The following is a 14,758-nucleotide window of genomic DNA, read 5'->3' as shown; positions in this document are numbered from 1 at the left end:
TGTCAGTTCGCATATTTACAGTTCATGGTTTTCAAATTTCAGAATGGCCGCTGTGTTGGCAGTGGAATATTGTTTGACAAAAATTCAGTTATAAAATATAGCAGCAAAGTAACTGCTCAATATAGGCCTATCTAGCGCAGAAGCGACAATTGTGAGGGATCAAGATCTACACGTGTGTGCGCGCGTTGGTTGATATTGATATTGATATTGGGGAAATTTGCGGAAGTGTTTGTTTATATATAAGATCAATTAATTTGCTTGTATTTATTCTACGACAGGTAAGAAGTGATTTATCCTTGATGTGTAATTATCGTAGGCCCTAATTGTACTTTCCTGCCTGTGCCAGCAGTTCAAGTTATCGCTCAGTCAGAGACAGGTCACTATCGCCAAACGACTCCAATTCAGGTCGTAGCACACGTTTGATGTTTTACGTGCCTATGCTATGGCCCATAGCAAGGCTATATTAACTTCAGTAGCGGTGGAACACCTTCAATCAAGGGGGGCACTGCCGACTTTTGGTCCCATTCTTTCCATGCAAACACCCATAGGGCTAATGTTAAAATGCCAAAATCAAAGGGGGCACGGTGCCCCGGTGCCCTCCCCGTTCCGCCGCCTATGATAAACTTGATATAATTAAACACCCTAAAGGTATCAGTGTAAAAATACGTACAGGTATAGTCATAGGTTTAGTAGACCAGGATAAGACAATGGTCAATTTGTTCATTATTGTCCTCATCAGTCTTAGGGGCTAAGTAATAGTGATGTTAATTGAGCTCAGACCAGTAAAATCTGCGGGAAAATCTGCCATTTTTAGCAGCCTGTTATTTTTTAGTAAGTGTGTGGATGAAGTACATGCGACACCATCATACCCTATTATGGGCAGATTTGGGTTCAGCTCCCATAGGTACTAAACTGATCCTCTACCAAACTTCTCATTCAAACTTCTACCAGGTGGGAGATTTCCTAAATGAGAAATATCCCCATTTGAAAAAAGCTTGTCAATAAATGCACTTTTTAGCCTGGAGAACTAAAGATATCACATCTAAAAGGCATTAAGATGCTAAAATGGAAGTTTCATCATCAAATCTGATTGCTGGAAATTGATGAGACCCAGCAAAGTACAAGTACAAGTACAAGCTCGAGGAACACAAACAGGCAGCGAGATATGCTGATTTTACTATCACATGACAGACTGTGACCAAGGCCATCTTTGGGAACCATTTATCATGTAAGATTATCTGTTTAAAATGAAATGTGCCTGCATTGCTGATTGCTATTTACCTACCTCTCAAACCCTATGACCTTCATTAATCGTTGCATGTGCATCAATCAACCGCACCAGATTGTGTTTGGTATAGTGATGGCTGGCTCTACTGATGGCTCGTATCTATATGTATTTTTCTGTCAAAAATTAGTGAAAACATTATTTTGGCCTTATTCTTAACAAAAAAAGAAAAGATAATATGCAGAATGTGATGGCTTTTGAGTAAAATTTAATGACTTTATCTTCCAATGGTGATTTCCCTTTACAAGGATTTGTCTACTGTAAAACAGGAAGTTTTGAAATTCTGCTGTGCAAAGGCAAAAACTATGTTGGGTCAGGTCATGTTGGGTCAGCTGAGGTTGGGTGAGCCAACATAGTAGTATTTGCCTTTGCATGGCAGAATTACTCACAGCACTATTCTAATTGTGAATCTGCCGGGCATTTGATACGCATTTGCTTCAATTAATGTGCAAATCATTTAACATGGAGCTGGACCCAAATCTGCTATAATTGGGTACGATATCAAATGCGTACTCTTTTTTTTAGCAGGTCGGTATGCATTTTTGGCACATTGTTGATAAAGATAACTGATAACAGAATGCTAAAAAATGACAGATTTTACCACAGTTTCACTGACTGAGACGTAGTGCATCCCATTGTCATGCCAAACTGATAATTTGTGACTATGCTTTTTCCAGTCATGCCATTCTTCATAAGGAAGAAAACCACTTCAAAAAGCAAAACCAAGTCAAAGAAAGACAAAAAGAAGGTTATTTCAAAGGTAAATATATCGATAATTTATAATTCATTTTTTCATGTTGTATGTTTGGTCTTTTTTATCTTGGTGCCTGTACAGTCTGTCTTAAAAGTACCGCGCAAAGTGACGGTGGATCCATCGAGCCTGACTGAGCAAGGGCCTGCTAAATTTGGGTCACCGAAGCAACTGACATCCTTGTCCATTCCCTAGGTCAATTGGTCGGTGACTTTTAAATTAAAACAGGCCCTTTCTCGGTCAGGCTTGATGGATCCACCGCCACTTTGCGCGGTACTTTTAAGACAGACTGTACAATGTCCTCTTAAAAAACGATAAAGTTCCGTGTTGGTGCCAATCATGAACTTATTCCTAACTTTGCCTGTGATATTTGAGGCAATCATGAAATATTTTAGGTATTAGCAGTGTCGCCACGTGTCCTCTGGTATTTCACATGCCAACGACACTTATTTAGCCGGATGATAGACAAGGACTGTAGGAGAGCGATGGGTGGATTAGGATGGTGAGGAAGGCGCCAGTCGCTGCCCGATTCCAGCCCCTCGATGGCGAGGCGGGACAGATCAACCGGTACTCCGGCGCCTCGATGGCGAGGTTAGCCGGAGCCGACTGGTCGCAGCCCTGTCTGTGTGTCGCAGCGGAGACCCGCACCCGAGGCACTGTGGCCGCCTCTCTCACACACCCCGGAAGAGGCCGTGTTATGAGTCCCGGATGAAAGGAAACGATCGGCTACTCGCACGCTGAGATGGCTCGCTTCTGTTTAATGCCGTGTTCCTTTGTCCCTTGGTCCAGCTCCACGCCACACAGTTAAGATAGTTTCACTTGATATATTGTGCTTCACCACCACACCTCAAGCAGCACACCGCACACCAACGCGTACGCAGTTGACCCGCCGAGCCTCTGGACCGAACTGAGCGCAGTCACCGTACGTCGCTGACCCGAGGTCACCTCGCCGGTGCCCCGAGGGCCAGAGCCCAACAACCAATCACCGGGCTGCTTACTATGGGTCAGCTCAGTGCCGGCCGGCCTAGCCCCGGGCGCCACCTGGTCGACCGGCTGCCACATGACCCGTTCGGTGGTCGGGCGGCAGTCCGGCTTGCAGCTGCCGGTACAGTCGTGTACAGGTTGATGGTCCGCCACTCTTTATCCACCGGGTTCCTATGGCTCAGCATTGGCAGCAGCCGCCTGGTACCGGTAGGCTGTGCCGTATGACCCGAGAGTGAAGCGGCACAGCCTACCCACACTGTATGACACCGGCTCGGGTCGCCTGGTAGAGCGATTTGACCGGACGCTGCGTTACACCGGCTGGGGGGGAGGGGGGGGGGGGGTAAGGGTCAGGCCTGTCTATTTGGCTCGGCTCGTTGGATGAGGCAGGCTGGAGTGTGGTGTGGGGCGGGGGTGATGTGGGGAGGGAGTGAGCGGACCTGGGGCTGTGTGTGTGTGGTCACTTGTCGCATAGAACCGATCGTAATCCACCCTCCAAAAATTCGCTTTAGAGATATTCACAAAACCCAGGGGGGTTCAAACACTCATCTCCCAAGTGGAGTGCGGAAGGACAGGTAAGGGTCCATACGGTCTCCTCATGAATTGCAGCAAAGAAAGAAAACAGACCTGTCACCAAATAATCTTTCTGAAAAGTGGACTAATCGCATAGCCTCGGACACAGAAATAAACATCCAGCACGCGAAGCGTCTCGAACCGGGCCTCTCACTACCGGTCAGTTTGACAGTCTAGCACTCCTTACGCTGAGCTACACCGGATGGTGGCCGGCCGGGGCAAAGTCTGGCCGGGCGGGCGGCGGGGCCGGGAGGTCGGCAGCAAAGTCAATGAATGTTTTTGTGGTTCCGGGTGCCGGTCGCTCTAGCTTGGTGGAATGATGATGGATCATTTACCGGGGTTACATGAGCGATCCGTTCCAAATACGCACTACGCTAATGCGCATCAGCTCCCCACAAACGTATCTACGGCACCGGTTACATGAGACTAATTCGTTTTATCTACGTCAAACGGATCTTGTTTGGCTCACCCGGGCTGACGCCTCGAAGGCCGGTAATTCGCATCACAAACGGAATAGGATTAGCGTACAGTCATGGCGCAGTTGCGGCATTTACCGGGACGACTGAACTGAATTTTAAATAATTATATCATTTGATAGGCTCAAAAACATTTAAAATTAACATGAAATCAAAAAATGAAAACAAAGTTTTTTGTTTTAAGTCAGTGGGCACTGATTCGCCATGCAGCGACAGCAGGGTGGTCAGAAAAAATTATCTCAAAATATTTCATTCATTTTATTTCACATGCAAAGACTAAACCAAAATAACAACATTTTTTTGCTATTTTCTACGAGGCAGCCAATAAAAAAATGCTTAGTATTTTGCATTTTGACGCTTCCAGTCAGCAAAGAATAGTTCTTGTGAAATACGGCCCGAATCGTGTGCCTCGGTTACATTAGCGATCCGTTCCAAATACGCACTACGCTAATTTGCATCAGCTCCCCAAGAACGCATTCAGTGCACCGACTACATGAGCAAATTCGTATCAGTGACGTCAAACGGATCTAGTTTGGCTCTCGGCCCGATGCGCATTACAAACGGAATAGCATACAAATGTGGCGCACTTCCGTAGCAATAGAGGTGACTGAATTAAGAACTTAATATCTTATGTCTTTTTTGCATTTAATCTGCTCAAAACATTCTCAATTAACTTAACAAAAAAAGTTAAACATAAAGTTGTCTTGCTTTGACTCATTGAGCACTTGCCTCTCTTGCTTCGTCTGTAGTGCTGTCAGAAAAATGTTTCAACGGAAAGTACTTTGATATTTTCTTTTTGGTTTTCACTATATTTTTTTTTTTGAAAACTTGACAAAATACCGATATATTTTTTTACTTATTATTTCAAAAGAAGCAAATGAAAAAAATACCTATTATTTTGCATTTTAATGTTTCTTTTTGGAAAGAAATAGTTCCTGTAATACGTATCTTGGTCCTATTCGCTTCTAAGCCTCTTTCCCTGCGGATTTTGTTCGGACCGCCGATTCGTATTAGCAGGTGGATACATGAGTCGGTAGTACGCTCCTGATTCGCATTAGCGGTGAATCCGATCGTGATACGTATTTGCTTTGCTCATGTAACCGCGGATCGGATCGCCGATTCGTACTAGCAGGTGGCTACATGAGTCGGTAATGCGTTCCTAATTCGAATTAGCGGCTAAATACGGATTTACTGTGCTCATGTAACCCCGATAATTGGCAAAACTTTCAACGTGGAGTCCCGGTTCGAGCCTCATCGGGGCTCCGGCTACTTTTCCGAGTTAGGATCTGGTTCGATTTTAGTGGTTGCGAGCCATTTATACGGTTTTATATCTACATGTCGAATGTCGATTGTCGATTGATTGATTCATTCATTCGTTCGTTCATTTAATACATGTCGACATTTAACATACGAATTGAAATCCAGGATCAATCCGATCAATCTACCATTTTCATAAGCGTATTGCCTAAATATCATGCATATATGTGGCACAAGACCTATGGTTGCCTCGATACTGTGCCAAATCACGTTTTGCACAATGCACAAGTAAATTATATTCGCTGGGTCTTCCGTGCATTTTGCTTAGCAAAAACAGGAATGCAATTGTTAAGCGACGCAAAATGTGCAATGCAGCAAGTGACCACACACACCCGCCCAGCCCCCATGGTCCACCAACACGCCCCACTGTAATTCTACGGACGGCCTGCTGATCTGTGCAATCTACTGAATCTGTGTCAGCAATCTAAAGAAGGGCCGTCCGTGAATACAACAGCGGGCAGAGCCTGGCGGCGCGGACTGGTGTGACTCCCGTTACGCTCGCCTGGAGCGCCCGAATCGCTGCGGCACTTGCGGTGCGGCGAGCGGTATCGGCGGGTGTCAGCAGAACGCTGTTGGGCCCGGCAGACTGGCGGTAGCCGAGCACTCGCTCTTAGGAGAGCGTCTGGACTGGCAGGCGTGTCCGCTAAGACAGCCTGAGCCAGAGCCAGTGGCAAGGTCCGTGTCAGTATACCGGGTCCGACCAGGGGTACCGGCGTGGCTACAATCAGAGGCGTCTTTAAGGGCGTGTTGCCTACCTCGCTCGACCGTAGCTCGGTGCGACCTTGAAGGTCGGTTGTGCGTGTGTCTCTCCGTCGTCAGCCTTCAGCCTCCTCCGTCTTCCTTCGCCTCTCTTCTTCAAAGTCCTGCTCCGGTTAGAAGTCGAATGTATTTGCACACAATTGGGCGACCATTGTACTAACAGTACCAAGTGGTAACGAATAGTGCGCATGCGCTATCATGTAGAACGGCGCACAGTTCCTGTAGGTCCACACGCGCAGTGGCGGACACATTAGGTACAGAGAATATATACACGATACAAACATATGACAACAAACATAAACAAACAAACAAACATAACATATGTACACTACGCGATCGGGCACAGCTCGTCACTAGGTCTGTCCAGCGTTCCTGAGGCCGAATGGCATCCGGACGCATTCGTAGAGGCCGAACGGTGTAGTTATGGCGGTCTTGGCGACGTCGGCAGGTTCCACGGGTATCTGGTGAAACGCCTTCACCAAGTCGATCGTGCTGAAGACGGCACACCCGTGCAGGTCGGCCGAGAAGTCTCGCAGGTAGGGAAGCGGGTACCGGTCCGGCAGAGTGCGGGCGTTCAGCGCCCTGTAGTCCCCACAGGGGCGCCACTCGCCGGGAGACTTCTTGGGCGCCATGTGGAGAGGCGAGGCCCAGCTGCTGCTGGACGGGCGGATGGTGCCCTGCCGTAGCATCTTGTCGAATTCTGTTTTGGCGATGTGTGTCCGGTCTGGTCGTAGTCGCCGTGGCCGCTGGTGCACTGGCGGCCCGGTGGTGACGATATGGTGTGTCACACTGTGCTTGACTGGTGCCGGGCCGGGCGCTGGCGATGTTACGTCCGGGTAGCGGGCGAGGACGGCGGCATAGCGAGCAGCAGCCTGCTCGTGGATGAGGCGCACGCCGATGGAGCACAGTCGTGACCGCTGGGCGCTGGCGCACACGGTGCCGTCTCGCAGGAGGCGTTGGCTGGCGACGTCGACGACGAGCTGGTGTGCGGCCAAGAAGTCGGTGCCCAGGATCGGTGTGGTGACATCGGTGATAAAAAATCGGTGCTTCAGGCTGTGATGGCGGCTTAACGTGACGTCCAGCAGACAGGTGCCGTAGACGGCGATTGGCGAGCCGTTTGCCGCGACGAGCTGCTGGCCGGCAGGAGCAGGGGTCAGCGTGGACTTCTTGGGTAGGCAGCGGCGTGGCAGCACGCTGACCTGCGCTCCGGTGTCAATCAGAAATTGATGATTGGTCTTCGTGTCCCGCACGAAGAGGAGCGGCGCGGCGGTGGGAAGTGCGCCCGCGCATTGCGCCAAGAGCGCGGGGCCGCCTAGTTTTCCGCCCAACTGCATGGCGATTCGCAGCGGCGTGCCCTGCTGCCGAACCGCTGATGGTACCAGCAGAGGTCGTCTTCGTTCGTCGGCGTCGGAGAGCGCGCTGGTGTTGGCGGCCGTGATGAGCTAGGCGCCCGTCGTCGGCGGGATTGGCTCCGGCCACGATCCCGTCGGAGCGCGTCTTGTAGGCGCCGGTTGCTGGCCTCGAGGCCTCGGTGGCTGGCCTGGAGGCTGTCCATCTTGGCGACTAAGGTCGCTACGACGGCCTCTAGTCCGGCTGAAGGTTGAGCCGGTGCCGGTGTCGCAGGCTGCGGCGGCGGGGCGGTGACGACCGCTACCCTCGGGTCCGGTCCGCTGGCGTCCAGGTATCGGTCTGCCGCTTCTGCCAGCGCGTCCAGTGCGCTGTCGGCCGGCAGTAGGGCCAGGGCAGCGCGGACGGGCTGCGGCAGACGTTGTTTGAAGAGTGTCCGGAACAGCTCCGTGTCCACGGGAGCGTCCCCGGCGGCGGCCAGCTCGTTCCTCATGGAACGGAGGAGCGCCGTCGGCTTTTGGTCGCCGAGCTGCTGTCGGCTGAGTAGCGACTGCAGCTTGTCGGCCCGGGATTGCGCAAGGCGAGACTTCAGCGCGTCGCACAGGGCGGTGAATGACCTTGATGTCCTTATCACGTCCTTGACCTGGACGGCGATAGTCGCTGGCAGGTTGGCGACTAGAAGTTTGTACCGGAGCTCGTCGGAGCTTACGCCGCTGATGTCGAACGCGCATTCGACCTGTAGGAGCCATAGATCGGGCTCTTCTGGCGTGTATGGCGGCAGGCGGAACGAAGCTAGCGGCCGTTGAGCGGTCTCAGGAGGCCCGTTGGACACAGTCGCGGGAGGGGCGCCCCGCGGTGCTGCGTTGTCCAACTCCGTGGCGTCCGGCATGACTGGGTCAGAGTATCACGTCGGGGTCACCAGTGTAATTCTACGGACGGCCTGCTGATCTGTGCAATCTACTGAATCTGTGTCAGCAATCTAAAGAAGGGCCGTCCGTGAATACAACAGCGGGCAGAGCCTGGCGGCGCGGACTGGTGTGACTCCCGTTACGCTCGCCTGGAGCGCCCGAATCGCTGCGGCACTTGCGGTGCGGCGAGCGGTATCGGCGGGTGTCAGCAGAACGCTGTTGGGCCCGGCAGACTGGCGGTAGCCGAGCACTCGCTCTTAGGAGAGCGTCTGGACTGGCAGGCGTGTCCGCTAAGACAGCCTGAGCCAGAGCCAGTGGCAAGGTCCGTGTCAGTATACCGGGTCCGACCAGGGGTACCGGCGTGGCTACAATCAGAGGCGTCTTTAAGGGCGTGTTGCCTACCTCGCTCGACCGTAGCTCGGTGCGACCTTGAAGGTCGGTTGTGCGTGTGTCTCTCCGTCGTCAGCCTTCAGCCTCCTCCGTCTTCCTTCGCCTCTCTTCTTCAAAGTCCTGCTCCGGTTAGAAGTCGAATGTATTTGCACACAATTGGGCGACCATTGTACTAACAGTACCAAGTGGTAACGAATAGTGCGCATGCGCTATCATGTAGAACGGCGCACAGTTCCTGTAGGTCCACACGCGCAGTGGCGGACACATTAGGTACAGAGAATATATACACGATACAAACATATGACAACAAACATAAACAAACAAACAAACATAACATATGTACACTACGCGATCGGGCACAGCTCGTCACTACACCACACCACTCGCCAGCCCACGCCAACCACCGAGACGAGCCCCTCCCCCCGCGCTGGTCTGACGCGACAGCTGGTCTACAGGGTGTCTCAAAAGTTCGTTTACACATTTCCCATGTCAATAAAGCATATAAGAACCGGCCAAAAATCTAAGGTTTTGGTGTCCGTGTGTACACTAGACAAATATGCATGCTTTGACAACTGATTCGGAAGGTTGGAAACCAAACCCTTTGCTGTATCTCCAAAAATATTTGCCCATACCGATTTTCGTCACTCCGTCAGCTGCCGGAGGCTGATAAAAGGTTACCAGCTTTCAAGCTCTTGTAGGGGAATTCCCTGCAGTTTCTGCGTCGGATTTAGGTTTGACGAGCTCCCCGGCAACATCCGCTTCTCCCTGAAAGCAGACAGCTTGCATCGACACCATCCGTGAGTATTTTGTAGGTCTTCTCTGGCGCTAACTCCTTCATGAATGACTGGCGCCGACTTCCCAAGCACCATTTTCCTTTTCAAAACAACCCCATTCCTGAACAAATGGGAAGTGCCAGGGGCAAATTTTTCGCAGCATATCGTAGCAGAATGTGTCGGCCATCTGTTTCTTAGACACATTTCGCAAATTTTGCAAATCCCGAACGCTCGTCATTCCCAATGCCAAGACCTTCGCTGGGTTCCGGAGTGTTTTCCTCAGGAGAGGTTCTGCTTTGTAAACGGCCAAAACCTGTCCATCGTGCGGTTTTGTTCGGATTTTGTGTGTAAAAGAAAGCTATTTGCTCCAGATCTGCCTCTTGAAACTTCGTTAGATAAAACTTTACATTAATTGACACTTTTGGAGGGTCATTTGTCCTCGGCATTGACGATTTTCGCATTATTTTCCCTCAAAATTTAGCGTTATAGATATTATAAACAATTTTAAATGATATTTTGTCTTTATTTTATGATGACCTGCAATTTTTGAAACTGGGTAACCTCTGTCTGTGAGCTTCTAGTCAGTTTTCAATAGTTAGGACTGCATTTTCAGCTGCTTTCCGGAGCACGAGTCTGCTGCGGTACAAGGGTCGTTCAAAGCGCTGTTAGTCTCGCATGGTTTTGTCCTTCAAAAATTTTAGCCACCGTTTTTATTAGATGACCATCATGTTGTACTCATCCTCGCCGACACTTTGCCATGTGTCATTTCCGACCTAACCATTCCCATTACTCGTGAAGCAGAGAGTTTCTCAGCCGACCCGAGCATGCGACCTCCATTTTCATGCCTGATCCATGGTCAGAGGTGAACCCTTTTTGTGAGCTCATGAAGGGTCGAATGCGCTTGAAAACAATGAAGCTGCTTGAGGAAGGTTGTTACCAATGCCCATGCAAAATTTCGACTGTTGATTTCTTGTTGATTCAGAATTATTGACAAAAAAGCATGGCTGGTACCTGTAAACGAACTTTTGAGACACCCTGTACAAAGCGCTCCACCCGGCGACCCGAGCGGATGTCAAACGGCGTGGGTAGACTGTGCCGCTTCACTCTCGGGTCATGCGGCACAGCCTATCGGTACCAGGCGGCTGCTGCCAATGCTGAGCCATAGGAACCCGGCGGATAAAGAGTAGGGGACCATCAACCTGTACACGACTGTAGTAATAAGCTAATAGAATACTTTCCTCCCCCTTATTTAAGGTGATGAAAATGAAGAGGTTGATGCTCGTAACCTTCAGTCCATTTTTGTCGTTTTATAAAAAATAAGCTTTTTTAATGTGTAATTGTAATGCAGTAGTTAATTACCAATCAAATTTAATTAGATTTGTATTGAAAATCGCCAAAAGACATGCCCACTAACAGGCGAATTCAAAGTTCACTATGCAGTATTTTTATGTGATCACAATTCACAATTGTCAGGTTTTAACCAATTCCAATTAAAGGGTAGTTCCAGGTAATTCCAGGTAGATTCCTAGCCACTATAGTCTCAGTTACTACCTTAATAGCTTCTCTGCATTGCAGGAAAGATACCACTCTCAGATGCTAACCGTGCGCGCTGTTTGTGCAGCGGGTCCGGACGGCGGCAGCGGAGGTTCCGGCAGCGAAGCGCGCGCGCCCGGCCGACGAAGACGATGAGGAGATCGACAGTGACGAGTTCGAGGATGAGCCGGCGCCGGCCGACGAGCCGGAGCTCTCCGAGACCGAGCTGGAGACCGCGCAGGAGAAACGGCTCCGGCTGGCCAAACTCTACCTGGAGGAGATCAAACGACAGGGTGAGCTCAATGTGCGGTCTGAGAAATGGTCTCACTTAACAAATTTGATGAGCGTGTGTGCTTGTAATGAAATCATGCACGATGATGAAGTGATACATTTACCATCAGCCCTCGGTCCCAAATGAAGCAAGCTGATATATCAATGGCTGACTAACTGCCGCTGACCCTATATCCAGTCTCTCGGTACCGCAGAGGCGGGCTGACCCCGTACCCGCCGGCCCTGCGCCGCAGAGGCATATGGACTTTCGTTAAGTGATTGTCTGCTGACCGCTATACCCGCTCTCCCTCGGTACCGCAGAGACGGGGCTGTCCTTTGGTCAGTAACTACCTGCTGTTGACCGCTACACCCGCTCTCTGGGTGCCGCAGAGGCGGGGCTGTCCTTTGCTCAGTACCTGGCTGCTGCTGACCGCTATACCGGCTGTCTCGGGGCTGCCTTTTGCTCAGTACCTGGCTGCTGCTGACCGCTATACCGGCTGTCTCGGGGCTGCCTTTTGCTCAGTACCTGGCTGCTGCTGACCGCTATACCGGCTGTCTCGGGACTGCCTTTTGCTCAGTAGCTAGCTGCTGTTGACCGCTACACCCGCTCCCCCCGGGTGCCGCAGAGGCCGGTCGGGAGGAGGCCGAGGAGGTGGACCGCGCCGGCCGCTCGGTGGCCGACCGGCTGAGAGACGAGGTGCTGGAGCGCGCCGGTCGGCTGCAGCGGCCGCTGGCCGACAGCTGCGTCCAGCCGGCCGCCGAGCTGGTGCGCCGGCTCCGCTGCCGGCAGCTGCAGCTGCCCGTCACCTGCGCAGTGCTCGCTCCCGACGACAAGTTCCTCTACACCGGGTCCAAGGACTGCTCACTCATCAAATGTAAGTCTGGACTGTGTAAGCTGTAGCCTAGACACGAATAAATGATGTGGGGCTCGGATTATTGTAAACCCTTATTGGCATTTTGTATTGTCTTATGTACTTTTTAAAGAATTGACATCGGAACACTATTTTATGACATTTAACAATATCTTATGTGTATTTGTTGAAAATATCGGGATTGTTATTTGATTCCCTCTCCTTTTATCTACAGGGTGTATGGAGACGTACAAACGATTACAGGTGGTGCCTGGCGGCCGAAAGGGCACGGAGAACACCCACATTGGCCACACCACCCACATTCTCTGTATGGCCATCTCCACAGACAATAAATACCTGGTAAGTGCTCACGCCGTCCCACCATGAGGGCTGATCAGTGATCATGTCACATTTCGTCCCATCAGCATAACCGGAGAGCAATCAGCAATGGGACTCAGATTTACTGTATGTTTTTCAAAAGGACATATAAATATATATATCTCGAATTCAAAAAGGCGTTTTTTCTGTATCTTATGCGACTTAGCCTGAATGGGTACCTGTCGCGTTACAGGTTAGCGGTGACCTGAGTCACCTGATTCAGCTGTGGGAGCCGGCCAGTCTGACCCGGCTACACGTCTTCCGCGGTCACCGCGGCGCCGTGACGGGCCTGGCCTTCCAGCGGGGCACCCACCAGCTGTTCAGCGCCGCCGCCGACCGCATGGTCAAAGTCTGGAGCGTGCACGACCGCTCCTACATCGAGTCTCTGTGAGTCGCACCGCAAGTGCTGAACGCGGGTGACGGGATCGCGCGGTATGGGGAATGATAGAATAAGGTAAAAATGTCCTTGTTTTGCTTGAATGAGTTGATGTTTTTCGTGCATCTTAGCAATGTGCATTTTTATCTGTAGGTCGTTCATTACGATCGTTCAACTAAACGTTGTGAAGACTTAGGTCATTTGTCGTCATGTCTTTTATTTTAGCTTTTCAAGCGGTTTTACGGACTCCTTCAGGGTAAGACTATCAGCATTGCACGGTGTGTGTCCTAACGTTTACGTGTCTGCCGGTGTGCCGCCAGGTTCGGTCACCAGGACGCCATCACGGGCCTGGACGCGCTGAGCCGGGAGCGGGCGGTGAGCTGCGGCGGCCGCGACACATCGTGCCGCGTCTGGAAGCTGGTTGAGGAGTCGCAGCTAGTATTCACCGGCCACCGCGACAGTATCGACTGCATCCGGCTCATCAACGAGGAGCACTGGGTCACCGGCGGACAGGACGGGTGAGAGTCTGAGACAAAGAGAACACAAACGATTTGTCGATATTACGTTTTTTTTTCATAGGTTGTTTGTGCTTAAACCATTTCATGTTGGCTGATCACCTAGTTATCAGCTAGGCTGAGTTTCTTAATGGGCTTCTGTGTCAGCATGCACGAGTTGTTGCAACAGCGGCGTTTCATTTCACTCCCGTTCCGTTTCAGCATGGTGTGCCTCTGGGGAGTGAGCAAGAAGAAGCCGCTGTGCTGCGTGCCGCGGGCGCACGGCGTGGACCCGCAGAGCCGGCTGCCGCGCTGGGTGTCGGCCGTCTCGGCGCTCACCAACTCGGACCTGGTGGCCTCCGGCTCATGGGACGGCCACGTGCGGCTGTGGCGGTGCGCGGCCGGCTTCACGGCGCTGACGGCGCTGATGGCGCTGCCGGCCGCCGGCTTTGTCAACTCGCTGACGTTCAGCGGCTCCGGGGACCGGCTGGTGGCCGGCTGCGGCCAGGAGCACCGGCTGGGCCGCTGGTGGCGGCTCAGGGAGGGCTCCAACCTGCTGCTGGTCTACCCGCTGACCGCCGCCGCCGCCCAGCAGCAGCACACAGACTCGTCCGACGACGACGGCTCGTAGCGCGCCGACGCAGTAGGGACCGGTGCCGGGAAACGAATAGGGTTTACGGCGCCCGTTTTACTGTACGGTGTCCAAGAAGCGTTTTTGTTACGCTACTTTGTCGATGAGTGCCCGGGCTGACCGTGTCACCGACCGTTGTTTTCCCGGACCTGGTGGTCTACCGACTGGTCACGGGAAGGCGGAGCTGGTGCTGGTTGCCGGCAATGGTTGGACGCGTCGGCTCCATCCGCTGCCGTCTGTTTACCGAAAGGTCTCCTTTGTGTTATGCGTAATACGAATGTCGTGTCGGTGGGTAAGCGAAATATGAAAATGGCTGTAATACAGTGCACTATTAACAAAACGTTTTCAATGATTCTATCCGTTTTTAGAGATAAGGCATATATAGAAATTCGTGAGATAGGTAATTGCGACAATTGTCAAAAAAATATCAAAGTCGGCAACCCATTAATGCCGGAATTTTTATTTTTTGATTCTTATGTTGTCCTTAACAAATGTTAGCCACACGGGTCCCAGCAAGAAAACTGTGCAAGCTTTAAAAAAATTGTTCCATCGGTTCTCAAGTTATAAGCATGGGTCATAAATGACCCTACCGGCATTAGTAGGTATAGTCACAAATAAGGAGTTATCACGAAAACAGATTTAGCTAGATACCTTATTATGTATAC

The 14,758-nt window shown here is 51.3% G+C and overlaps 1 protein-coding gene across 1 annotated transcript; it reads left to right on the top strand.

The window, feature by feature from the left end:
• The first annotated feature begins 18 nt into the window (after positions 1–18).
• LOC122379272 (U3 small nucleolar RNA-interacting protein 2-like) lies at positions 19–14,433 on the top strand. The gene is made up of 8 exons (XM_043361312.1): positions 19–278; positions 1,963–2,045; positions 11,182–11,386; positions 11,990–12,238; positions 12,450–12,574; positions 12,786–12,979; positions 13,289–13,486; positions 13,685–14,433. Exons 2-8 carry the CDS (start codon positions 1,965–1,967, stop codon positions 14,091–14,093), a joined length of 1,461 nt encoding a protein of 486 aa, XP_043217247.1. The 5' UTR covers positions 19–278; positions 1,963–1,964; the 3' UTR covers positions 14,094–14,433.
• Positions 14,434–14,758: the final 325 nt, after the last annotated feature.

This window comes from Amphibalanus amphitrite, unplaced genomic scaffold, assembly GCF_019059575.1.
Source record: "Amphibalanus amphitrite isolate SeventyFive unplaced genomic scaffold, NRLGWU_Aamphi_draft 000074F_arrow, whole genome shotgun sequence".
In the NCBI taxonomy this organism is placed as follows: Eukaryota; Metazoa; Arthropoda; class Thecostraca; order Balanomorpha; family Balanidae; genus Amphibalanus; species Amphibalanus amphitrite.
The sequence above is the reverse complement of the archived record's forward strand: the minus strand, read 5'-3'. Positions and strand labels throughout refer to the sequence as shown.

Bases quoted from the DNA above. Each gene is read 5' to 3' on its own strand.
- LOC122379272 (XM_043361312.1), top strand. From the start codon at position 1,965: ATGCCATTCTTCATAAGGAAGAAAACCACTTCAAAAAGCAAAACCAAG. The intron at 12,239-12,449 runs GTAAGTCTGGAC...TTTTATCTACAG, and splicing joins GGACTGCTCACTCATCAAAT to GGTGTATGGAGACGTACAAA. The intron at 13,487-13,684 runs GTGAGAGTCTGA...GTTCCGTTTCAG, and splicing joins GTCACCGGCGGACAGGACGG to CATGGTGTGCCTCTGGGGAG.